The 27,263-nt window shown below is 36.3% G+C and overlaps 1 protein-coding gene across 1 annotated transcript; it reads right to left on the bottom strand.

Annotated features, from left to right (window-relative positions):
* Positions 1 to 357: 357 nt before the first annotated feature.
* LOC105255156 lies at positions 358 to 18,490 on the bottom strand. Its single transcript, XM_011264290.3, has 11 exons — positions 17,525 to 18,490; positions 13,581 to 14,504; positions 12,879 to 13,507; positions 11,650 to 11,839; positions 6,831 to 7,003; positions 6,345 to 6,407; positions 6,124 to 6,251; positions 5,444 to 5,815; positions 3,983 to 4,326; positions 3,563 to 3,829; positions 358 to 2,897 (listed from the first exon to the last, which is right to left on the bottom strand). The coding sequence occupies exons 2-11, from the start codon at positions 14,494 to 14,496 to the stop codon at positions 2,455 to 2,457; spliced, it is 3,525 nt and encodes a 1,174-aa protein (XP_011262592.1). The 5' UTR covers positions 14,497 to 14,504; positions 17,525 to 18,490; the 3' UTR covers positions 358 to 2,454.
* Positions 18,491 to 27,263: the final 8,773 nt, after the last annotated feature.

Raw genomic sequence — 27,263 nt, 5'->3', positions numbered from 1 at the left:
AAACAACTCGTTATATCTATAGTTGATCTGCTAACGCGAGAAAAGTAGTTTACAATTAGTTGTTTTGTCTTTTAAATGTAGAAAAAAAATATGTGAAGTGCAAGTAGCATATAATATATAACATTATTATTCCATCATAACATTTTTTACAATGCACGAGTTTCAACGGGTAGCATGAAAAATGTCACATTTGCATAATAAACATGTCAAAGAAAATATAGCAAGATAAATATTATTATTTTGTATCATATTTGAAATTGGCTACAATTATCATATTTGTTGAACAATTAGAGTGTGCGACAATATATGAAGAATAAGTCCTGATATGAGGATAGGTAATCGTTCGTCATGTGTAGCTTTCTTCGCAAAATCATCCTTTATTCTTAATCATTGTCAAATACATTGTTCGACGTTTGGCGCGCCGGATTTGCTATAACTCTGCGGCTCGCTCTTAAGGTACACTTTTCATTCATTTATTCACGCTATTAAGCTACTGCGCTACAATGTATCTTTTTCATCGGATGATAAAATATGTATTTCATTTACATGCTTATGTCTCTCGAGCGGCCGATAACGAAAATAGACAACCGACGAGTGCCCTATTAATTAATTCGATTGATCTCTCTATATTGTCCTTGGTCCACCTGAATTGTGATTTCCGAATGCAAATCTTCGTGACCTGAAAACGGCGTGACACTGAAATAAAGAGTGTCAGTAAGCACATTGATAACGCAATTCATTAGAAAGATCCGAAGTGAAGTTTACAGTTCGAGATGAAGCTTTTAATCGAGGTGAAGGAATACGAAACGTTTTACTTATAGATACTGAGAAATAAATTAAAATTATAATGACGATGTGTGTGAGACGCAAAAATTAAGTACTCATTAAATATACTTTCTTAACATTACAAACATATATCGTTTGATCATTGAGCGGGGATGATCGGCAAGTTATACAACTAACATCCAATTGGCAAGAGTAAAGCACACTTTTGTACATGATCTATACCGCGTATCCAACAAAGAACAATTGATCGGCAATTTTAATTTTATATACCGTATATACGTAACGAATATATAAAAAATTTCAAGTAAAAATACGCTTATTACTACTACAAGTCAAATACAATAAATAGCGAATGGATATCCGATAAGAGAAGTGGACATCTTTTTGATAAAGTAATACATCTCGTTCACGAGAAGAGATACATTTTCAACAAACAATCGACTATGAAACTAATATCTAAATCTTTCTTTCAATCTCTCTCATTCTGCATCGATCTCTTTCTATTCTCTATCTCAGTGTAGATAATTTCTTGGGTATATTTATTATTAGTACACACTATTATTTATTATTACGAACAACACGAGCAACATCGCTTAATGTGCAAAAATACACAGAATTTGCCGCGAATATTTCATTCTATGCAATGAACATTTTTACTTGACAATTGTATTTCATACGATCAATTGTCATATGATCGTTTAAATTGCTTCATTAATACTGTACGTCTTATACTGAACACGAGGAATTTTTATGCGCCTAAACTGTTTGTCTCCAATCACATTGCTTGATTTTATCAAGAATTAGCATGAATCTCGTAGCATAAATCTCACTTTGATCGCATGTTAATCATATTTACTCTTCAATTAAATATACATATATATGTATATAGCTTACATTCAACCGACAAACTTCTTACGAAAAAAATTAATGGCAGTAATCTCAATGTCATTCAAATCGAAATTCACAGTTACATTTGATGTTATCGTTTATATCACTATGTATCTTGTATCGAAGTCTCTCCCCCTCTCTCTCCCTCTCTCTATTTCGATTTTTATTATATACTTTCTACAGCATGACACGTAGATATAGAATGTAATGTCCATCAAGAAGATGAAATTGACAATTATTATTAAATAACTATTATTTACGCAAGAAAATTGTCAAAGTACTCATTATGTCACATATGTGTCACGGCCACTTAAAATATTTAAGAGGTACGAAACGTTGTTCTTAAATTAGTTTCATTAACAACACAGTCTGCTTCGGGAGAAAAAGAATCGATGCGATACACATGTCATCTCCAGACCTCTTTCAGTTTCGCTCTATCGATTGTAAATTTAGCTCATTAACAACTTAATTACGTTTTCATTTTTTTTTAACGAACCTATCACGTACACATCATCCGACTAGGACCTTATTTGCCAAGCTCGAGCTCTACCATCCCTAACATTTCTATTCCGGCGATTAAGTTCCAAGCAAAACTGCAGCTATTTGCTTTGTTTGCCGGGAAACAAGATCTAAATACACGATCGATCTAAATTACTTATTCACAGATCAGAAACTATTGTCGCATTTCCTTCGTTACGATCTAATTATCTTTACTTTTTCGCGAAAAATCGCTGGTCGTTTGTTACTTTGTTGTCGTTAAAATCTTATAAGTATTTAAGATCACACGTTCACCGGCCGCACATTGTCATCTGATTGCTGTTGTTCACCGCTCTGCCAACCGGAATCAGGAGTCGTCGAGTCGCTCAAGCAACACTGCGGCGTTTCCTCCTCCTGGCTATTCCTGTAGTCCCTGTAATCCCTTTCTCGCGCTCTCTCGTTCTCGTCCTCCCGGAAATAACCGGAACTCGCCGGACCCTCCTGTAATTCCTCGTCATCCTTCGATGTGTAATAGGAATAACGACCCTGCTGAATCACCTCATATTGCGCGTCGGGAGCGAGGAACGGGCCTCTAGCGTTCCTTGGCTCGTCACTATTTGCGTAATTATCGACAGGAATGTCACCGTTGTCCGTAGGCAACGGAAGAGGCAGCCGGGATCTCTTTGACAGCTGACGTTTGCCCAATCTGGTCGCCAGATAGTCGGCACCTTCCGAACGTTCCGCACCTATCAACACAAAAATAACATCCTAAAGGAGCATCCTAGCTTCTTCCAAAAAGTAAGTAATTTTAATGTAATATTAAAGATTTCGGCTCTCTTGTAAATAAGAAACATTCTTATACAATTTGCAATAGTAAAAGCATATGTGTATAGATATTTCACCAATTTCGTTAGATTTTTGCTTTAGGAAATTATTGAGGATATAAGAATGTAAATTTTTTAAATTTTTACATAAGAAATGAAATGTTAAATATATTGGAAGATGGAAAAATTTTAAATAAAACAGTGATTAAATTTACATATATTCTTAAAAATTATTATTATTAAATTGTTATTAAATTATATTTAAATATCTTTTATTTAAAAATTTTTTATATTAACGCATACATTAATAATTAATAAAAATTAATTAATAAAAAACGTATTAAGGATTTGAAAAAAAATTTGATAAAATTAGAAAAAAATTTATATTGTGTGGTATTTTCAATATTTTTTCTTTTAAATAACATGTAACGGAGTTAGTGAAATATTACTTGGAATTAATGTTTTTACGAATACCTTTCAAAATTTATTTTAAATATAATAATATATTAATGAAAAATTCTCATGTGGAAATAATGATAAGAATTTACATGACATGTGATTTGATCATAAGTAGAATAATTTGGTACCTTCTTTCTCCACAGCCAAATCGTAAAAACTACTTTCAGGTCCGCAGCATGAAGATACGTCACCGAAGTATAGCTCACTTTCGGACTGTTTCGGGCCGGGATTCGTTTCTTGCTGAAATGCCCCGTTCTCCACTCCCTTCAACGGTTTTCTAATTCTCCTACCTTTGACGGTTCCCTCATTTCCGCCTTCGGGATCCGTGCTGTTGGAAATCTCCTCGGCATTTTCATAATTATCAGTGGGACGCTTCGCGGATCTCGATCTATGATCTGAACATTTCGAAGAGACGTGAAAATTTCATTTTTAATGCTCGATGATTGATGAAATAACTGATATTTTATAGCACTTTATAGAAATGTTATTATGATATTTATTGCATCAAAAATAATTATTTAGCTCGTGTGTTCTGATGCATATTTTACCTTCATTATTTTCAAAGTTATCCATCCTCTTGGCAATTCTGGTTCTCGATTCGGTCATTTGCGGCCTTCTAGCGGGACTGTTAGGATCGCTGTAAGGAGGTGGCGGTCCCCATAATGGCACTGGCGTTTCCAAAACGCTGTAAGATGCAGTGCTCGGTGTGTACGGAACGTTCTGAGTGTTTAAAACGGAATAAGGACCACTCGATTGCGAGTTGAGGACGCTGTACGGCCCCGTTCCTCCTTCCACGTTGGTTTCCGTTGCTCGTGCTTGCGTGTGAAAGCCATAATTTGAATCCGGGCTCGGTGCTGGACCTCTTGATCTGGACCAAGGTAATCGCCACCTTCTACAAAAAAAGGCAAATTTTTTAATTAGTATTGATAGCAAAAATGCAAATTCTTTTACATTTAAAAAATAATGTTTGTCTTTTAATTAATTTTATTATAATTTTATTGTAATTACTTTTCATTTTAATATATAACAAATTATTTTATAAAATAAAATATCTCTAAAATCTTTTTAAATGTGTCTCTTCCCAATTTAGTTGTCAAAATGAAAAATTAGGAAATATGTTTACGATATATTTTTTCAATATTTTAAAAAAATTTTTTTGAAAAGCTTCTATGTGCTTTTGTTATATTATGAAACGCATTGTATACTGACGAGGCAGTTTTATTGACCATGTCTATTACAAAAGAACAGCATTCTTTAACGTAAGCTTTGACTGTTGTAAACTGATTTGAATTGTGCACAATACAAACATAATTCTTTTTATCTTTTTTACCTCTTCGCGGGCTCGGGATTGACCAGACTCCAATCTCTTATTGGATGCAATGTTTCAAAGAAATATCACAAAGTCTATCGTATACTCTTCACAATTGATATTACGCTCGTGTATTTTATTGCAAGTTTGCTACGGCGAGTAAAATAAATTTCAAAGAGTCCATCGCAATATTCCCGGAACTCGGGAAAATTGTTCTACGAGCATACGAAGTCGATTGAAATACCATTTTAATGAATGGTATGTATTAACAAATTATCGGAATACAATGCACGATGCAGAAGTGCGGATACACTGCCTTATGAGTTTATTGCATTCTGTTCGTATACTGACAACATTCGTATATGAAATCTATTGGTTTTATCGAATACATGTCGTGGCCATTATTACACAATATAATTGCAGTCCAGTTATTAGGCCAAATTTTATTATTAATAAATCGATTATTATTAATAAATAATTGTACTAGATATTTTTATTCAATAAATCAAACATATTAGATTTTCATTATCTTGGCCAAATAAAATTAAGCTCCTATGAAAAATATTTTCCTTTTGAAAGAGAATTTTACGCGAACTTTCAGTACGAACTTTACGATTTCATTAGAATGAAGTGATAAAGTTTCTCATAAATACCGATCAAAAATTCTTTCCTTTTTTTTACAACATTATTATTTTCATACCTGGAAGGTGCCATGTCGGGATTCGGCGTGTACAGATTTCCCGGTGTCTGCGCCCACCACGGACTCGCACCCCCGCAATCGTTGCAGCATCCGCAGGATCCGGCCGGTGGTCCCACGGCGCCACCCTGACCGTACAACGATCTGCATCTCAGCTCCAACTGTTCCCAGTACATCTTCTTCTTCTCGTGACTCAACAACTGGTATACGAGCATGCACGAGAATATGCAGGCCAGTATACCGGCCACCGAGACGCCGAAGAGAGCCCTCAGGCAGTCCGACAATGCGCCGTGCACTGCCTCGCAATGAGGAGTTCCCTCGAACAGTACGCCAGGGTCTCCCTTCGACTGCGGCGCACCATAACATGTGCACGATCTGCGAATCCCCATATGAAAGTTCAAGATTAATATCTCAGGATTTGATTTCTATCCCACTTGCCTCGGAGAAAAATATGCCTTGAGCTCGTAATTTAGATCATTTGAGTAGGAAAAAAATAAATTAAAATTCATTTTAATTCAACTCTTCTGTAAAAGTGATTTTGACCAACATAGACGGTTAAATTTTCAATAATAATTATTATCGTTATTACGTGTTGCTTTCATAACCGAGACGTTTTAATTTCTCATGATCATAATTTCCGAGATATATTAAAGATAGAAATACATGTATACACGCATACGTACCTCGCGCGCGCAGTGTAAACGCATTCGCGAAGATTCTGCAATCGCGACATGTGAATTACCGTGGTCGTGACGGTAACGAGCACGCACACCAGCGCGCACACCACTCCCACGGAACCGCAGACTTTCATCTGGAAAAGTTATAAACCCAGTTTAATAACAAAACTGTCAACGCCAATGACATTTTCCCGTGAGGGACCGATAAGTTTACAAGACGGACTTACCAGAAGTCCGTATCTGTGCTTTCGTCTAGCTAGCAGCATTGTGAAAAGACCCATGAGGATCAACTGAAACGGTAAAAAAAATCATTACTCTTTTTACTGAAACGGCAAATCCATTTTCAAATCATTATCATACGGTTAGATAGTAAATAGATAAATAGATAAATTGTATATAAATATAAATATATATAAATTAATAATATATATAAATATATAAATTAATAATATATAAATATATAAATTGATAGATAAATAAATTGTAAATAAATAAATTGTAAATAAATTGTACTGTGGAGGATTATGATTACGAAAATGAAATTTCATAAGACTCAAAGAATTGATTTATATGCATGTAACAGCTTCATGGCGTCTATGTAAAAATTAATTTTTCCGATGATGTAATATTTGATATTAATTTTCTACAAACGTTAGAATGGATATTATTAATATAATCGATCATATCATACATAATCAATTCTTGTCTCTCACCATAATGCCAGGAATGTAAGATGGGACGGTCTCGAAGAGCGCTAGACTGGCCGTGTGAGCCGACAGGACCGCGTGCACCGCCAAAAAGAGGCTGCCGACCGCTGCGCTTAACCCACCGCAGAGGCAGCAGAGGACAACGTACTTCTTGCAGCAGCCACCTTCGCCGCTGTGACCTGCAAAATCGATCACTGAAATTCTAATTGCTCCGATAAAAAAATTCCACGCGCGTGCTCGGAATACTAATGTCTCGATAACAAACGTAGCAAAACTTCGCCGAATACTAAATCAAGAGAAGGTGCGCTTGTTTTTGTTGTATTTTTTTTTTTTGAAAATTCAATGATCTTTAATTTTTATTTTTAAAAATCGACGAACATTTTTGTACTTTTAAAAAAGTAGCTCGAATCGCTAAATTCGCGCACTGTTTTTTTTTTTCTAATGTTTCGTTGAATTAATATGGGCGGATATTTTCGACTATCAATGAAAGATGCGAGTTGTAAATTTGATAGTGTCAAGAACTGCAATTAATTTCAGTCCCGTCGACGATGCATTATCGAGACTGAATATCAATGCGAGTTTGTGGGTAATCGCAGTCTGCGGATATATTCGAGGAATTTCGCTCGCGGCACGTTTCTCATTGTGACCAGATCAGAACTACGGCTGTTAGGTTCTCACGCGAACAATCATTATCCCGCTAACCGAAGATCCAGCACGGCTTACTACCGTCGTGCTTGAATTTCTCATGAATAGGGTTGATGGCCTTACAAAGGACAACGTTTAAGATCATAAAATAGCTCCAATAGATATACAATGATAAAATTATAAAGATGATAAAAATTATAAGAGTGTCAAGAGGTCAAGATAAAGAAACACATCTTGTAAATTCACATATCAAATTCAGGAATCAAAAAAAGATATTTAAATATACGAAAAAGTAACTAATTTCTAAAAAAAAAAAGTTAATTTCTTAAAAGTTAATTTCTTCTTTCTAAGATATTAAGCGAATGAGAATTATACACGATCACTTTCAACGCGTATCGCGTAATTCTCGTGTATTACGCATGGAGAGATTCAGAAAGCATCATATTATATTTCCATTTCTATCGCTACCGCGTTGCGGAATGCTTACGACGTTGCCTTTGTAATGTTCAATGCAGCTACGTTACTCTGTTTGACGGCATCCGGGTTCGACTTCCATTGTCAAAGCACTCTATTGAACCCGGTGCGCCGATCGTGTTGTATTGAAAGTTCTCTCAATGAATTCTCGATCGTTAATATACCTCGTAGTTTTAAAGACAGTACTAATATTCCCGACTCTCGTAAAATGAATTTTTCGGATATATTATCCATGCATGAAAAATATTGAGAAATTTAAAAACAAAATGAAAGATCACACGAATACGATCCAAAATGTATTCATAAATGTCATTTTATAGAGACCAGAAGATATTCAAAATAGATATTCAGATTTTTTCAGAACTTTTTATGTTCATTTTTATCGAGAAATATATACAAGATAAAATTCTTAGCGGTACTTGTGTAAATAAAAATCGAAGACGATGTAAGATCTCAAAAAAAGATTCTCTATTCTTTCTTCCAAAGGTGAAATGGGGGAGTCTCGAAAGATATTTTCAGAAAATACCTCGAGCATGACGCGTATTCTGATCCCATCTGCCGTTTAAAGACGGGATATAAGATTTGAAAATTCTTAGAGAGAAGAAAATCGAATAAATTCTTTAAGGAAAGTTTCCCCTTCGATCTAGTCTCCCATCGAACGACGAATTCACGTTCCATAATAGTCAGGACAATGAACCAGAAATCGGTGACATGAAGGTAGAGGAACGTATACACATTTCACTTTCTAAGACTCACAGTTAGAAAACTGGCGAAACCTACATTTTTCTTTTTCAAAGGTAACAAAGCCCAGCCTTTTACCTGTTGCGACATGTTTACTACCTATGTTGTTTAGGGAGAAAAGTTATATTGGTTCGAGAAAAGTTATATTGGTTTGAATCAGCGTAAAACAAATTAGGTACATACATAAAATTTTTTTTCTCATAATATTGATTTCATCGCAAAAAAGGATCACAAATATTTTACTCCTCGCTAATAAAAACAAATGTCGGAAATTACTCGAAACCTTTCTCGTAGTTCAAATACGGATATAACAAAAGAGAAATCTTCTATATTATATATAAATCCACATCATATAACCGTGCAATCTGATCTCACGAGATTGGACCATCTATTTTGAAGCGCGCAGCTAAGAATATTTCTCATAGGCGTACATAGATAGTCAATATGTCGAGAACAATTTTTGCCCTGATAATATTCGAGCTAGAGTAACATAGACCAGTCCCAGAACAATAGTCGTTTCAGAGAATTCACGACGCGATGTGATTGCCTAAAGAAATATAGATAGAAATGGAGCTCGACATTATGTAGCAGGGGTTCTCAAAAAATATCATTCTATCGCAATCTCTACGATAAACCAAATAAGCAATTCAGAAATTATACACGAGGAACAATTTTACATTTGTTCTCTTTCTAGCATTGGAGCACAATTACAGGGAATGATTTGAACGAAACAATTTTCAATCTTAAATTAAAATGCGGTAAAAATGCAACGCGCAGAATGCACGCATTGATGGAGCGAGGCGTCGCAACCTTTGACCTTGCCTCAAGACGCAGTGTCTATTAATAACGAGTGCACAAAGGGAGCGCAAAAAGGGGATGCTGATAAGCGAAAGGGGTCTCTCGGCGTACCACAGGGATGCGGATAATGCGGCCTCGGGAAGTGCGCGTGATTCGTCGGATGTGGCAAATGCGAGTGCGAGTGCGTCGCCATCGGGAAAGGATAGCCCTGGCTGTCCATCTCCATTTCCGTCCCGAGGCGGCAACGCACTATCTGGAGCACCGGATAGCCATCCATCTTCCTCGCGTCGTCTCGCACCCGCTCGCGACGATCTTCAGTAACGGGTCCACGGGTTCATTCCGGCGATTTTATCATTTAGCTGTTGATTCTTCTTAATCAATCCATTCTTTCGGCATTTATCTTGCTATCGAACAGTTTTGATGACAATTGGATAAATTGGCTAAATCTAATTTCACTTAATTGATTCTTTAAACAGGTAACATCGTAAAAATGTGAGAGTAAACTATACCAATACGCGAACTGTTCAGAACTATCTGCATCGAAATTCAATAATCGTACGTTATCTATTATTATTTTGGAAAGAATTTTTTATATCGTCACAATTTTTTAAATTGCTTTAATTGATGATATTCATATTATTTATATATTATTTCGTAGTGTAATTTTAATTCTTGAAGTTTACAAATACAAATACAATCGTCACATCATTATTATATTTGTATGAAAATTGTTTGATTACTTACTTTATTCTTTTTTAATTTAAATCCTCTAATACTCAAAATTCTTTTTTTAATTATATATTGATAAAATTGTGCATTGCATATTTTGCAATTCTGCAATTAAACAAGAATTGAAAGAATTGAAAGAAAATCGTATTTATGCTATAAAATGATTCATTATGCGTTCAGTTTATAACAGCATTATTCGATATAATAAATACCCTGTTGCCGTCATTAAATCACACATGTCTGCAATATTTTACACAGGTCACGTGTTATGAAAGCTCGCCAAGGTCACTTGTTCATCGTGCATTTCCGGGACAACCTACTTTCACCATCAATAATCGTCATCGGAAGTCATCGCTAACATTGGCTTCTGTTCTCGATCAGTGGTTATTTGATGCCAAGCTTCAATTCGAAAAATATAAAAATCCAATATCGATCTTCACTGTCTATTTTCTTTCGAGATCTGAAAATCCACTCTCGTATCGACGATCGCGTACTCGAGAGGATTCACAATCGTCGGTGGCGGACACGTTGTGATATGTCCCACAGGTGGCGGCTTCCATTGGTGCTCGAATCCACGAGATCCGGGATATGATCCAGTCTTTTCTCCACGTTAACAGGGAAATTTTATCGAGCACGTATAGCGAGTAAAAAGAAAATGTCACGTTTATAGCGCGATATTTGTAGTATCGTCGGCCCGCTCTCAAGTCGCTCGCAACCCTCGACAGGAGGGTCCTACTCTCAGTTGGTGCAAGCATCGACTGGTCGATATACCCCCGGATGATTCGAGCGACCCGTCGCGGTCGGGGGTTGAAATTTCGTGGGAATGCACCCTTCGTAAAAGCGGAATAGGAACTGCAGTTACATGTAGTCGTCGATAACCGATGTCCGCGACTGATAAGACGCAAACGTCGTGCGCCTCCTCTTCATCCGGCTGATAGTGCACGATAGTCACGGTTGAAAAACAAATCCGGCACATGGATGGAGCTGCACCATCCGTCCCGAGATCTCTCGGGTAATTTTCAGAGAACATCGCTGTGTCCGACATTTCAACGACTCTGTCTGACATTTCAATCTCGAATGGAAATTAAGTCACCGATATGGAATGGAGTGTTAACGTCATTCATCTCGCGAGTCGACCATTCGTATCGACGTCCAGTGTGCAACTCATGGACGGGAAATATCGCGTCCATAGAAGATGCATAACTTCGTTTTATATTATTAACGTTTTATATTATTAACTTGATACATTTTTTTCTATATACGCGATTATAATATTATAATATTCGCAAAAAATACATCTTGCGATAATAAAATTAAATACAATATAACGTTTAATAATTAACTATAAATAAATTTCGAGATATATATGTGTCTAAATTATTGTCTTAAGTAAAAATTAGTTATTTAAATATTACACGCATAGAAATAAATTACTTACATTGATTGGCAGTAGCTGTCTCGTAACGTCTCGTTGGTCTCGGTGGTGGACGTGGTGGAAGGGCAGGGGGTTGATGCGTTCTCGATGCCACCTCAATGCCTGCATCACTCTCACCCTCTGTTCCTCTGTTGTTTCCTCCGGGTTGCTGCACCACGTGGCATTGACACTTGTTCTTCGTAGGGGCTGAAACCTGAAACATCAAAGTACTTACGTTAACTCAAGTTAAAATAATGCGCTCATCGTTTAACGATATAATAAATTTTAATTTAAAAAACTCTTTTATATTGTCTAATCAATGATATTTAACAAGCGACAATATTATTTTAAATTTTTAATTCTGTTATTTTTTCTGGAATAGAAATTTGCTTGCGAATTGATATAAGTCGAAATTATTATAGTTTAACGAATCATTGATGAGTATTAATTATAGTATCATAATAATTGAAATCGCAATAAAAATATATTTCTTGTGTTATTATTAATGTTATGTGATTTAGAAGTTTTTTTCTCATCGTTAAATATGCTTCTTCTTCACAATCATTGTATTCAAATAAAATATGCTGTATTATATGGATTTAGATAAATTTTAATTGTTAATTATAGATAAGCACTCGATATCAACACTTACGGGCGAAGGACGCCCGATGAAATACTTTTCGTCGTACTCGCGACGAAATTCGAACATTCCTGCAACGGGCACCTATCATTAATCATCCGTGTGCGCGCTGCATTTGGTCCACGGCTGAAAATATTTCCTGATATAAACTCTAAGGGCAGAACCGTTGCTTAGTATACGATTTATAGCTTCTCGTGTGGCCGAGACACGGAGAACGTAACTCAAGCGTGCGCGGATAGAGATATGGCGATTCACGAACATGTATTTTCTGAGATGTGGCGGCAAAAACGCGGCTAGGAATATACGAACCGCTGGGCGGAACGATGGCATAAGTCATTCTCCTCATCTGGCGAAGCGCATGGAAAATTTATGACAGTACAATCGTGCGAGATCTAATTAATTTCTCGAAATAATTCCTTTTCTTTTGTCACTGTATGGACGAGGAGAGCGAGGAGAAAAAGAAGATTTAAAATTTCATTAGCTCTTGTTATCGTATCTGTTCCATATTATTCAAGTTTTATGCAAAATAATTATACAAGAAAGTTGTCACGATTTTTTACGATTCACTATGAATAAGATAGAGTAAATGATAATTTATTGTAGATTTGCATACCTGAATGGCATCGACGCCTATGAGAGACGCATTTTTGGTATCATTCTGTCCGTGTGGATGCCCATGATTGTGCACGTGTCCATGAAGATGCCCATGGTGATCCAAGCTCGAAGGCGCCCGATCTCTCGGCCTGGCATCGGAATGACTCGTGTGCAGTTGATGCACAGGTTGCAGGTGATGATGATGATCGTGAACGTGGTCCAACCTGCTGTGAGTCCTGGTATTGGCGTTCGACGATGAGGATTCGCATGATATCCCGGAGCTGATGTGATGGTGATTTACGCTGGAATGACCGGTCAGACTACCCGACGAACTGCCGCGATGGTGACCGCCCAGAGGTGTCGTCGACAGGCTGTTGTTGACGTTGACCACGTGCCGATGCACCGTAGGCGAGCCGCCGTGGTTCATCATACTCGAATTAGACGACGCACCGCTCAAAGCACTGGAAACACCGTGATGATCGCCGGGAAAGGTAGGATTCGAGTGATGGGTCAAGCCATGGCCGGCGCCGAGTCGTTGATGACTGCGTGGCGAGTTTACGTGATTTATCGTAGCCGTGATAGGCATCGACGTTGGATGATGGTGTCCAGTGGAGGTGGTGGAGCTGGTTTGATTCATCGAACCGGAACCTGTAACGATAATGCGACATTCCATTTATTTTACGAGCATAATAATTAACATGATCGCGAAGAAGATACGAACCGGACGCGCTTAGTGAACCAGATGTTCCGTGGATATGGCTGGTGAGATTAGACACCAGATTTCCGTGATGATGTCCGGTCATTCCTTGCGAGTGTGCGTGATGCGCACCGGACCCGTGATGATGAGTGACATTCGTCTTTGTATTGCCATGATGATGATGCGCGTGTGGTCGCTGGTGCTGCTGAAAGCCCATCAAGCTCTCGCCGGCATCGAGATTCGAATTGCTTCTGAAGTTATCGGTGTGCTTGTGAATGTGACCGTGTATATCGCCGTGGAAGTGTCCGTGAACGCTACGATCCACCGCCGCCGGTTCATGATGATGTTGATACGGATTCAATACTTGTTGAACATTCTTCAGCTTGTCTTTGCTAGAGTTTTGCTTTTGCGGTGACAAGCTATTATGATCTTCCAATTCCTTACTGCTCGTCTCGAGCAGATTCGATTCGGCCTCCAGTAAAGGACTAGGACTCGAGGTCAAACTGTGTTGATTGTCCTGTAGGCTCGAGGTCTCCTGGACCCTTCGAGCCGCCTCGAATGCGAGATTGCGCGATAGATCCAAGTTACGCGGACTACAAGACAGATTATGCCCGTGAAGCAATAATATCGAGTTCTGATTGTTCATGGATCTTGGATTAGGCGATATGCTCGCTTGGCGATCTAGGAGATCGATGTTCCTGGCGTTATCCAGGCTGATCTGTTGCGAATTATCTTGATGAGGACTCTCCAATCTTCGTATCGGCTCGAAAGCACTTTGTAAGGTTTCCAGACTTCGCGGAAAATCTTGATTATTGGAGATCCTGGTGCTTCCCACGTGTCTTTCCGTTCTGTCTCTTACAGGATCCATCGCGGAGCACTGACAAGGATGCTGCGGATTCTCAGCTACATCTAGATCACTGATCAATTCCGGTTGAGACATTTTAATATCTGGAATAATATGCATAAAAAAAATATACAAATTAGACTCGTAAAGTGTAAATTTGCATTATTTTAATAAACATGTGGGGTATGTCACAACTAAGACTCTACGTTGCAATAAATAATAATTCTGTATTTGTTTCTTTTATAATACAATTGTTACATGAGTATATCTGATGTGAGCGTGATGTGTCTGTACGCGAGCGAGTCAGTAGTATCGTGTTCAATCGGGTGATGTGAACTCTGTGCAAGCCGGGAACTTACTGCACTCTCAGGAAATCTGGATTCCGCATGCATGAACCGAGAAAGGTTTTTTATAATAGGAGACATTTTACAAGGGATGAATTGCATAAGGAAAAACCATGTGTTTGCCAAATGTTACATGGCAATCTATAGACTCGGAGGACGGCTGAGAAACATGCAAGGGTTGTAAATTCTATTGAGGTGAAAGCGGATGCATGCATGCGGGAATTAGAAAATTGGTAGGATTTCGGACATGTGTGGAAAATGTGCGTGTGTATGTAACACGGGCGGAGTAGGAGACAATTGTCCCTACAAACATTTATTCATAAGTTTAAATATTATTGCAATTTTCAAGTAAAATGCTAATAATGATTCTCTTCCTCCAAGGTATGAGATATTTCTTGAAAGAATCTATTTATTTATATTTATATATATATATATATATATATATATATATATATACATTCATTTTATTTAACAGTTAATCTTAATTCTATATAATTAATTGAAAGCAAATTCTGTTACGATCTCTTTAATTAATTAATAACTTCTGGTATTTTTATTTATTCTAAGGATTAATTAACTTGATAAAATATTTATTTTGTTTTTAGAATATTAACGAAGAAATTATATCGGTCACGGTCATATAATAAATAAGAAAAGATGTGAAAGAAATTACTCGTTAGATAGATTTCCGTTTTTACTTTTTTATACATCACTCGCGATGACTCCTGCTGTTTTGTAATATGGAGCGATTTATCAAGTGCAACGAGGCGGGACATCAAAACGAACAACCTCTCATCGCGATATACGGTCATCGCGCAGTTGGAAATCGTTCGACATATCGATCCGGATCTAGACGGTGGATATGTCAACGCTATTGCTGTCAATTCTTGTTTCTAGCTATTACATGTATGACAGTAATGAACTGTATCCATTTGAAACTGGATGAAAAATAAATTATTGATTAAATGGTATTCCTTACTTGACATGCTTTAATCGATATAACGAAAAGAAATGCATTAGAAAAACATTGTTTTAATTGTAAAAGGTATTGTTTTAAAAAGATTTCTTGTAGCAAATCTTCAAATACAGATGATTTCAAACATGCTTAAAGAATGTGATGAAATTAATAAATTTTATATTAAATATTTATTACTTTATTATTGGGATAAATCTTTAATTTTTATATTTGATCTCGATACACTTTAATTTTAAAAAGATAAGCTTATAATCAAACAATATAAGAGATTAATATTAGCAATCAATTTAGACGAAACGAAGTATTAATGAAGCTTTAAATTATAAACAAAATCACAAAGTATTATCCCAGTTTTGGATAATATGAAAACTTCGTTACTGTTCGTTATTAAAATTTTTCTGACAGCCACCCGCGAACTTGAATAAATCTTCTGGAAGAACGGAGTCTTACTTCTCCTCTTTTGTAGTTCTTTGAAAATAAAAGTAGCCTTTCATAATCGATCATAATTGTAGACTTCAAGAACGCGCTGAAGCGGTTTATTATGCGTTTATCTCGTTAAGAGATTTCAATCGTAAGTTTACTAAGCACAAAGATAATAGATTATGATTCAGGTAAATATATATAGAGTATACTATTGCATAAAATTATGTATCTCTCTTTCTCTGTCTCTTTTCTCTCATTATAATGAAAGAATTATTGTATTATGAGCTAAATTAAATAAATATTATTTAAAATGCTTATTATTAAATATATGTAAAAAATATTCCAAATTTTAGATAAAAAATATATGTATATTAATTAAAATTAAATAATTATATTCATTAATTAATTTATACCTTTTTTTTCATTTGTCTATTATAACATGTAGGAAATTATTCTAATGTCGATATACGAGATGCCTAAATTAATTTCATTTCACGCGTATTGTCTCCTCATATCAAAAAGGTTCCTTTGAGAGATATGAGATCCACGAAGAATTTTATCTTGCAAGACCGATTACGCTCCGGCATCACGTCAGGCCCACCATTCGAGATACCGGGCATCTAGCTGCTATAACCAGTCCGAAGTAGTCTTTGTAAGTACGACCAGTGACTCCCGGCCGCTCACATTCCTCGTATCTCGTTATACCAGCGCAAAGACTCCGAAGGCCACGGTCAAGTTCGATGCTGATGGCATGTGCTCAGTCGCCGCTAGCTTTTTCTGTCGTTTGACGATCCGGTGTAGTCGGCAAGAATGGAAATGTCTTCACGGCACGTGGATTTAATGTCGCTTATCGAGCAAAGTGCTCGTTTGAAGATATTCGTCGCTGTTACTAGTCTGCAAAATCGCTTGTGCGCTTTTGCAGGAAACACTTTCCCAACACGAACAACCCAACCTTCCTCTCTAATCATATAGATCCAATGCAATTAAATCAAGTCAAAATTTGTGCGTCGAGTAGAAGTGTTTGAAAATATAATTATTCCATTTCTTTTATATAATTAATAATTCGTGCGAATTAATCTCCAGAGATATTATGCAATTTATTAAAATATAAAATATAAATATGTTTCAAATAAAATTTCAAAAGATCCAGTCACTTTAATGTGTTTTTTCAGTGCAAATTCCTCCGCACTTAAGAAGCCAGGTCGGTCTTCCATGGCGCTCTTGCAACACCGTGAGAAGAACTGTGGCGACCTTTTCATAGGCGGTATACAGGCCCCATGTTTCGCACGCGTGTTGCGAAATCGCACGGTTATGCGCTCATGTTACAGTCTATCTTAATCTATAGTAAGCGATCGAATTGATCTACAACGGCAGAACTCACCTGTGAGTTAGTTCTTGGATTGCTGAATCCTCTTGATCACTACTGTAGTCCCACAGCGTTGTGTCTTCCGCGTGCTGGGCGATCTGCACACGATGCAGAGATTCGATATATGATGAACCGACGAACCTCGTTTCTCGTTATCCCTCGGAAATAACTTATTGCGGCCCTGAAACGGCGCATTTTCGTGAAATGCGTGCTCCTGTCGTTTTCTTCTTGCTTCACTGACTGTTAATCGACGCGACGCCTAATGAGGTTGGGGTGTTCCTTGAAGCATTGTAAGAGCCCAGGCGATCCTACAGCGAAGGGCACGAGAGGCAGCAAGCCAGGGGAATAAAATGCAAAAGTCTCGAAAATTCTTCCGTCTATAAGATTACACGATTAGTCGATTGTATTCTTGAAAGTTCACAACGAAGTCTTAACGGATGCGACAAACAGAAGATTAATCGTTGATACTATAAATCGTCATGGACTGCTAATCATCATCAAAAGCGAGATAAAATCATTAAACAATTTAAATAATTTAAAACTGATTTTAACTTAGCAATTTGTGCACAAAGCCATCTGTTAAATATAGTATAATATTAAGGTTTGCAGTTCGCAATAAATCCTTGGATTCTTGAACAACTCAAACTGTCGAGGTCATTGTAAAAGCATATATTATTTTCGCAACACATATCATGATGTCATGATAATAATCATTGTAACATAATAAAACACACGAACAAACTGCAGATAATTTCTCTTCTTATTTTTAGCTGATAAAATTCTCACGATTTATACACTTCCAGAATTCCACTCCAAAAATGCGATCTCGACCAAGGAAATAAAGTTACGAACTTCTCTGGTAACTTTAACGAAACTCCAAAATCTCGATGCAATTTACGCACTAGTATGACTTTCGCGATGTTCACAAACGGAGAAGAGACGCGGAGCAGAAGTTCGTGAGAGACTGTTGGAGCCTTCCACCTTCACTGGCAGCCGTTCTACCTTGGAATGTGCCTTTGCCCCCTGTTCTCCCCTCTCAAGTGGCTAGAGGGGCCCCAAGGGTCCTGACTGTTACACGGCGTCCCTCTCTTCCTACTCGCAGCCGGCACCAGCCGACCGGTGATTCGGTTCTGGGACCGATCGCATGTCAGGCCCACCTACTCTTACGAGTCTCAAACTGACTCGATAGGTAGAACATTCGGCTTGATTCGGTTTCTTTAAAGCGAACTCAAAAATTATTAACTTTTTGCTGCACTTTAATTTTTTGGTTATTGAACATATGATAAATAATCGTTGGAAAATACATTTTTAATCAAAATCAGCTTTCACGGAAATAAAATCCACTACTTTATCAAAGTGACATATTTGAATTTTTACGCAACATATGAATAATGAATAAATTAATTTATTTTCTAAATTATTTGATATTTTATCAAATATTTATATTTAGATTTAATATGAATAGATACCTAAATATTTTTTTAAATAAAAATATAAAATTTCCATATTTATGTTTTATAATGTTATGACAAAATGGTATTTATAAAAATAGTAAAAGTCTCTTTAAAAATTGAAGAAACATATACAATAGAATATAGTATGTAAATTATTGTGTCTAAATTATTTATTTCTCTTATAAAGCTTCAAAATAAAATGTACGATAGAAAGAGATATCTACAGCTTAAATATATATTTACGATGATTCAATTTGCCTTCAGGAAAATTGAAAGTTATAATTTTCAAGGAAATGTGATAATATAGATCTCATAAAATGTAATACATGTTTGAGTCTTATTATTTCGTTTTCTATAGTTTTTGTTGCGATGGTCTTACAAAATATATTCTTGATGATAATGGCCATAGTCTCGTCTATTTTAGGCAATCTTGCAAATATGAAATGTAATAGAAATCTGCTCAGAAATTCCATCAAGAATTCCTTAAACTCTCCATTTATTAAATTATTAAATTATTAAATTATTAAAAGGTCCTCTTAAAGGACAAGTAACTTATAAATAGTGAATTGTTTGATGAACCGTAATAACGGATGAAATCGACAGACATTATTTGGAGCTGATAAATTAAAAATGAACACGTTGTTGTTTGCTAAAACAAAACTGTATTATTAAGAAAATTAATTTGATTTAATAGTTATTATTCTCTCTCTCATCATATACATTATATATAATTTCCTCTTATAGTTTAATATAAAAAATATAGATATAATAAATTTTCTTTCTTTTTGTCTGGAAAAAGGAAGATTTAAGTTTATAACGGCAATTCTCTGCATTCGAATTACTTAAGGAAAGAATTTTACGCACCATAATATGACGCACATATATATAATCGATAAAATAATAATAGGATGTACAAAGAGACACGATATAAGATAACGTAATATACTACGTCTATCCTAAGTAATAGAATGGTACTCTCCTGACAACAGCTCGTTTTACATAAATATTCCACGCTCGAAACAATGGGATGCCATGGGTAGTATTTACCGAAATAACATGGAAGCGTAAGCGTTATGGACTCATCCATATAAACAGCCGTTGAATGGGCGTTTCTCAGCCAAACGTAAAGACAATAGGAGGCATGATCATATACTAAACATGATGCCGCTTCTATGAGCTTTTTGCTATATGCACATTTTTACTATGTATGTACGTATGTATATACTATATTGTTTCGAATAGTTCTCTATCTCTCATACATAAAGCTCCCTCTCTAATAAACTATTCAAATATTCAATAAACGTTTCATTCACTTTTCGATTAATTCTTAATTATTATATGCGCTATTTGTAGCCCACACAAAAAAATTCAATTCAAGAACATTCAAGGAAATAGAATTATATAATTTGATTCTTATTTTAGTTTGAAAAATTTAATAGAAAGAAAAATTTATGTTGAAAATATAAATAATAATTATAAATGAAGATGAATATTCTATCTTTTTATTTCAAATTTCTGTTTTTATTTAATAACTTCAAAATTTGCGTTGTATTTGTGTCATTTAATCAATATAATTATTTAGTAAATTATCTTGAAAATGTAATCTTAAATTGATTGAAATTGTATTTTGTGATACAAAATATAGTATATAAATATACTATAAAATATAGTATATTTTACTCGGAGAAATTATTGTACATAAATCTATATCTGAAGTACCGCATACGATGCTAGCATTGTGTTAATTAGATAACACAATTAACTGCATTCTCGCCAATTTATTATTCGTTTGCGAATGATTCTTGCACATATCAATATCTAATTATCGAATTAAAATTAATCACATGATTCACATCGCGTGAAAAATACGCTGAAAATAACAAACGGGTAAACATTATTGAGAAATAAATAATAATAATTAATTACTGCCGTACTCATATTACGCCCATTATTTGTCCGAAATTCGTTTTTCGCGCGACGCGCCAAATTGTCGCGAGTCGCGTGCGATCCGCGCATGCGCACATCCCGTACGCCATATTTCGTGTGTCCTCGCGCCGCGTAACGGACGCTGCGAAATCGTCCCGCGTTTTTCGCGCTTTTTACTCGATTAAAGAATTACATATCGCGTATAAATCGGTGTCCAAGATGTCGCATGCGAAGCTGGGCATCGTTATGTGTAGTGTGTTAATTAATCTGGGTGAACATGATTAATCCTGCTCTTGTGATCGTGAATCGGCGATTCTCTCACGCGTGATTCTCGGATGCAATGCTCATCATTTATCTCAGAACTATCGTGTGATTTATGTCGCGAAGCACGATGAGAATAGTCGACGAACAACATTTCCGGTAAATTGATTAAAGGAAATCATAATAATCATTGTCGTTTATCGAAAGTATCGGCGTCTCGCGACGCAGAAAATCATCGAAAACATGCGATCCACGCATGCGCAGATATATTCTCGCTTTCGCTGCGGGCTATCACTAAATCTCGTTGCGCGCGCTTTTTTTCCACTCGACAAAAATGCATTTTACATGCGAATTGACAACGAAAGTGTGATACTTGTTACCGATGTCTAGTACAGCTGTAGTGGTACATTAATTTGTCACGCATAATCGCGATTGATCGCATTTTCGCATAATTCACGTCGCACACGAAACATCGAGTATAGTGAGTGAATAAACGATCGGCCGCCAGAGTGAATCAGTTAAGGTAAGTGATACTAATTACTCATTGACACGTGATATTCGAGTAGATGTGTGAAATACAATCGTGTCGATTCGTAATCAAATGATCCGATGTTATTAGTCGAAAATGAACAGCAAAGCGATAACGTGAACTGTCGTTACGGTATTAATTAGTGCGTCCATTATTAATCTCATTTTCTCGATTGCACTATGGTATGATTCGATCTCAAATCATGTCGAGATTATCGATGTCCATCGGGATAATTTTTGCAATAAACCTGTAGTAATAATCTACTTTATTAAACTTGATAGCACAAATTTTTTATTAACAGTATATAATAATATATATAAATAATATAATTTATATATGAATTTTGCGTTTATTATATCTAAAAAATAATATTGTTTAAAATATAAAAATGTATGTCTATAAATAATAGAAAAAAATAATATCGTATTATTTTTCTATTATTTATAACCATACATATATATGTATATAAAGTCTTAATTACATATTATATAATTACAGATAATCAATCTTAAGCGCTTTGACATACGCCAAGAGGATTCTGTGGTACATGATGCAATTAGATGTAATTTCTATCTGCATCATGACTTGAAACTATATTGCCTCAGATAAAAATGACCGAGGAAACAGATGATTGCAACGGAGTAAATTAGTGAGTAAATTTGTTCAATTTATTTCATTATTTGCGATGCTATACTTTATTATTTTTGGAATTGTTCGGCAAAATTGCAACATTTCACATTCCAAAATGGCTTTATATAATGTCTATATATTAAATTGAGATTAATGTAATAATAATAAAAGAAATGTCTTTTTAAATAAATAAAACAGCTCGAAAATTTATTAAAGAGAATAGTTTTATGGTAAAAATATTCAAATCGAAGTATATGTATCTATATATACTAAGTATGTACCTATATATATATATATATATTTTTTTACAATTGTTTTTACACACTCAGCTAATTATAGAATATATATATATATATCTCAATGCTTTTATCATACCACTCTACATCACACTCAAACACACGCAATGGCGATATTAAATTATAGTTCTTTGAATCACTTATATTAAATTATAATTCTTTGAATTAATATCAGTATAGTTTTTTGAATTAATATAAATTATTAATGACCTAAAGTGTACTTATATACGCTTAATTAATTCAATAAGATAATTAATTTTGACTATACTATTTATTTATGTTTTATTACATTAAACTATATTTTCAAGAATTTAATTTATAATATTTTCGCTTACGATTTATTTGCAACTGAGATGTATTACGTGATATAAAAAACTTTCACACATAAAAGGTACACATTATATAAAATGTAGACTGTAGGACATTTTTTTCAGTAGAGGGCATTCATATTTTCATTGCATCTGGGAGAAAGAACTCCACGGAGCACAATAGTCTACGTAATTAAGGGTTAAAAGTTTTTAGCTTCGTTAATTACGCGAACATTTTAAATGACGCTATTATCATTCCAGAAGTGCTGCTAGCAAAATGCTGTGCATAATATAATTTTATTTCTTCTGCACTAAGGCATTTTTTTCAATGATTTTCAATAAATTTGAATAAAAATATACTAATTTATAATATTTGTTATGTGTAATATAATGATATTTGTATTAATTGCTATGTTTTATTTTAACAAAAATTAAAAGTAGATCAACATATTATTATTAAATTTTTAACAAATTTATTATTTGTTGCATAGTTTTAGAAGAATTAATATTTCTCAACTGATAAATTAGTTACACGGTACTTCGAATCATAAGACTCAGACAGTTCGTTGCATTAGCAGCAGATGGCACCCTCTGTGTATTTATTAATCATATTTTATATATACAAAATTTACTTTACATATCTAATAATAATCTTATTTTACAGTTCTTAATCTTATTTTATATATACAAAATCAAAAAGTGAATTTATAAAACAAAAATAATAGAAAAAAATTTAATCGGTTATTTTAAAAATGTAGCACGTGAATCTTATTATATTAGCAGCATAAATTATATATCATAAAATTAGATATTACACATAGAAATAAATTTAAAAAATATAATAAATGTCCATAACTTTATTTTAAAAACAAATTATAATTACTTAGCCGCTGAAATATTTAACATCTGATTAAAGAAATAAAAAAATCGCGAAAGAGAGCATCTACATTTACTTAAATTCAAAAAAGTTTACAAGCTTGCTAACATTTCTGAAAAAAACCGATTTTAATCAAATTAACTTACACTTTAATGTAAGAAAATGTTGGAAAAACCAATTCGTGACACAATAGCTGTTCCGAATGGTAGTTGACCAAAACTCTCTGGAATGGAGTCCTGTTGTCGAAAGTACTAACGAAACAGGACCCGATGCAAACGGTCGCGTGCGATACTCGCCAAGCTCGTTGACCCCGTCGACTAACCGAGCATAAGTTCGGCCGTTTTCCTTTTCCGATCCCGTGTCGATGCGGTCTTGCTTCTCCTCCTTCGAGACGAAGAGTTATGAGCGAGTTATAGTTTTACGAGACCGGACCGCGACGACGATTGCCGGCAGACCGAGAGGGATGAGGGGGAGGGAAGAGGACCAGCAACCTTCGGCATTCGGACCATTAGTCCGGCATGGCAATTCGTCAAATCGGGAGAAATGTAGTATCAATAACGTACCGCAGCTGCCGCCATCGAAGCATGCATTTCCCTGACGCGCAAATTGCCAGCGTCGATGCCTTTTCGAACGGACGCGAGCGACAATCGTTTCCGATTTCGTTCACTCTTACTCTACCCCCTACCTACCCTTATTCTCCTTCCTTTCCTTCTTTTTTCGAGCAACGGCAACTGCTGTTTTTAACCCGACGTCGATGTGCTTTCCCGAAGGCGCGCTCTTTTCCACCTGCCAATCCGCCAATTCATTCACCGACGCGAAATCGTACTAATGATAGATCATAAATTCTATAAATGGATTTATAATCCATGCGCTTTTTCAACCCCCGACGAATTCTCCCTCCGGGATAAAAATAGAGGTCCCCGCGTCGATTACGACGTGTATTTATCACATGATTGTTTTAAAACGAGAATTATTTGGCGCGTCAAGACATTTATTGCAACGATCTCTCTTCCTTTTCCTAGACGTCTTGTTGACGAGGACCGATTACAATTTGCATGTCCATCGATTAAGAGCCAACTTTTTCGATTTTCCCTTTTGTAACTGACCCCGCGTCGGCGTTAATTTGTCGCGGTTTCCATTCTCTAAACCGAATTCGACGATCCGAATTCCGGAGTCGGTCTGTGTGTGATGTTTGCGGATAAATCCTCGGTCCCCCCCGCTATGCCTGCGCCACCCGGTTTCCCTGTCCCCTTCGTCCCCTCCGTCCTTCTCCCACCGATTCTTCTCCTTTTCCTCTCGCTTCCTCGCAGCATCCCGCGCTAAATAATAAATACGAGAGGGTTCCTCGGGAATACCCCGAGGGTGCCATTAGCGGGGTACAGGCCCGCGCCCTCGGACTTACCCTCTCGCACACTTTGAAAGATCTGTCCCTGTTTCCCTCTCCCCCAATCTTCTTCGGCTTCCACGACCCGAAACGCGAGTCTAATACACTTAGAGACGAGACGCGCGGCGCGTCTATGGAAAAAGGGCGAGGGTCCTAGCGATCGCTTTATGGAGACAGCCGCCTTTCTTTCTTCTCTTTTTCTTTTCCTTTTTCTCCTTTTTTGATACTGGCTGGGCGGGCGTCGAATCAATGACTGGCTTGAAATTTATGAAAAGGATCGAAAGATCATCCTGTTTTTTTGAAGACAGTAACGGAGGGAGAGAGCCGAGGGGGTAGAAAACACGCTAATGTTTGAGATATTAATGGGTAGGTGCTTTTCTCGTATCTTGAGCGGCATAAATTATCACACAACGAGTCTTCATAGTATATGAGTCAATCAAATTCAGTTAAAGGCGCCTGTAAGCCTTGTGAACGATCGAGATTTACTGTGGCATGGACGAGTCTACGATTATCGCTAGTCGCATCAGGATTGAAATGGATAAATAAAGCCCAGTGAATTCTATTTATATCGTCGCGCTATTTTTTTATTTACGATAAATCGTTTACACACAACGAGCTTTTCCTGTTATTCGATACTTTTTGCTCGTACCAGAATATCGTTTTGAAAGCAGTAATCACGATATTCGTTACCGCTCAGTCGGTTGAATTCCAAAATCCGGAATCTGCCCTCGATTAAACGGCCACGGCCATCGATCTCCCGATATCACGATAAAGAGGAACGCCGTGCTACCGAATAGAAAACTTTCAATCAGCGCGGAGACCCTTTTTTGGATCTTTTTCCTCGGGCCAGATCAACTCCCAGAATTCGATGCAAGGAAACATTGTGAACCGGCTCGCCCGTCTCCGGAAATCTGTACAGGACTTCCGGTAAATCTAATAGAGCTCGCTTGGAAAACGTCCGTCGTTTGCTCTAACCGATGAAACGGTTAATCGAGGCCATTGCGGACAATAGAGGTTCTCAAATGCTCCCTTCTCGATTTGAATTTATATACTTTGTCACACCGAAATCGAATTTCGAAAGGATCAAATCTTTTCGCTCTCTCACTCATCATCGATATACACAGGATATACACGGTGCTTTTGAATTTAATATTGATTAGTAATATTTAAATATTTAAAAAAGTAGTCAAGACTTTTAACTGGAAATTGTACAATGGATCGATTTTTCAAATATATATGTATAAAATAATTCATAATTCATAATTATGTTAAAAAACTTATTGTTTGACATGTAAAAAATTAATTCTTTTCCTTTATAAAAAATTTAATTATTTACAAAGTTTACAAATTAATATTGCAAAAATCATGCAATATTAATTTGTAGATATTTCTTGTTTTCTTGTTTTCTCTTTCTCGTTCTCTCATTCTCTCTCTCTCTCTCTCTCTCTCTCTCTCTCTCTCTCTCTCTCTCTCTTTGCACTCTAGAAATCTAATTGAGTATTAAAATTTGAACGTTCACGTATCTTTTGAAAACATTTGAAATAATGCGTGTTTGTCTGAGGGAGGGGGGATATATCTTTTTTTATAAAAAACGCAATTTTTTTTTACATGGATCTACAATTTTCATAAGAGTTCTTCGCTTGGTCGCATTTTCTTCTCCTGATTCCAAGTGCATTGAAACTGCAACTGCGGGAAACGCACGCAGCAGCCCTGGAAACGCGAGGCGACGCGAGGGGTAAGTATCAATAATTGAGCACCATGGGGGTGGCTTCGCTCGGCCATTTAGCGGTCGAACGAGGGGGACGATCCGCGGCTGGTGCCTATGGTATGGGGATATCGGTGGATGTATCGCACGGCGAGGCCTGCTATCGACATGTCGACGATGCCAGACCGGAGCTGTATATTCTACGATATAGGAAACTATCCTAGCCGCGATCATGATACGCGAAAATACCATCTGTCATTCGGGGATGCGTGCCGGGTCCTGCTTTCCCTCCCGTCCCGCCGGGATTTTCGATCCCGTCGTTCTCTATCCCGATCGCTCCCTCGATTCGTGACCCTCGATTTTTTCGCATTCATTCGGGTGATC

Source organism: Camponotus floridanus, unplaced genomic scaffold (assembly GCF_003227725.1).
Source record: "Camponotus floridanus strain SB8 unplaced genomic scaffold, Cflo_v7.5 scaffold20, whole genome shotgun sequence".
Classification (NCBI taxonomy): Eukaryota; Metazoa; Arthropoda; class Insecta; order Hymenoptera; family Formicidae; genus Camponotus; species Camponotus floridanus.
This window is presented reverse-complemented; position numbering and strand designations above follow the sequence as displayed.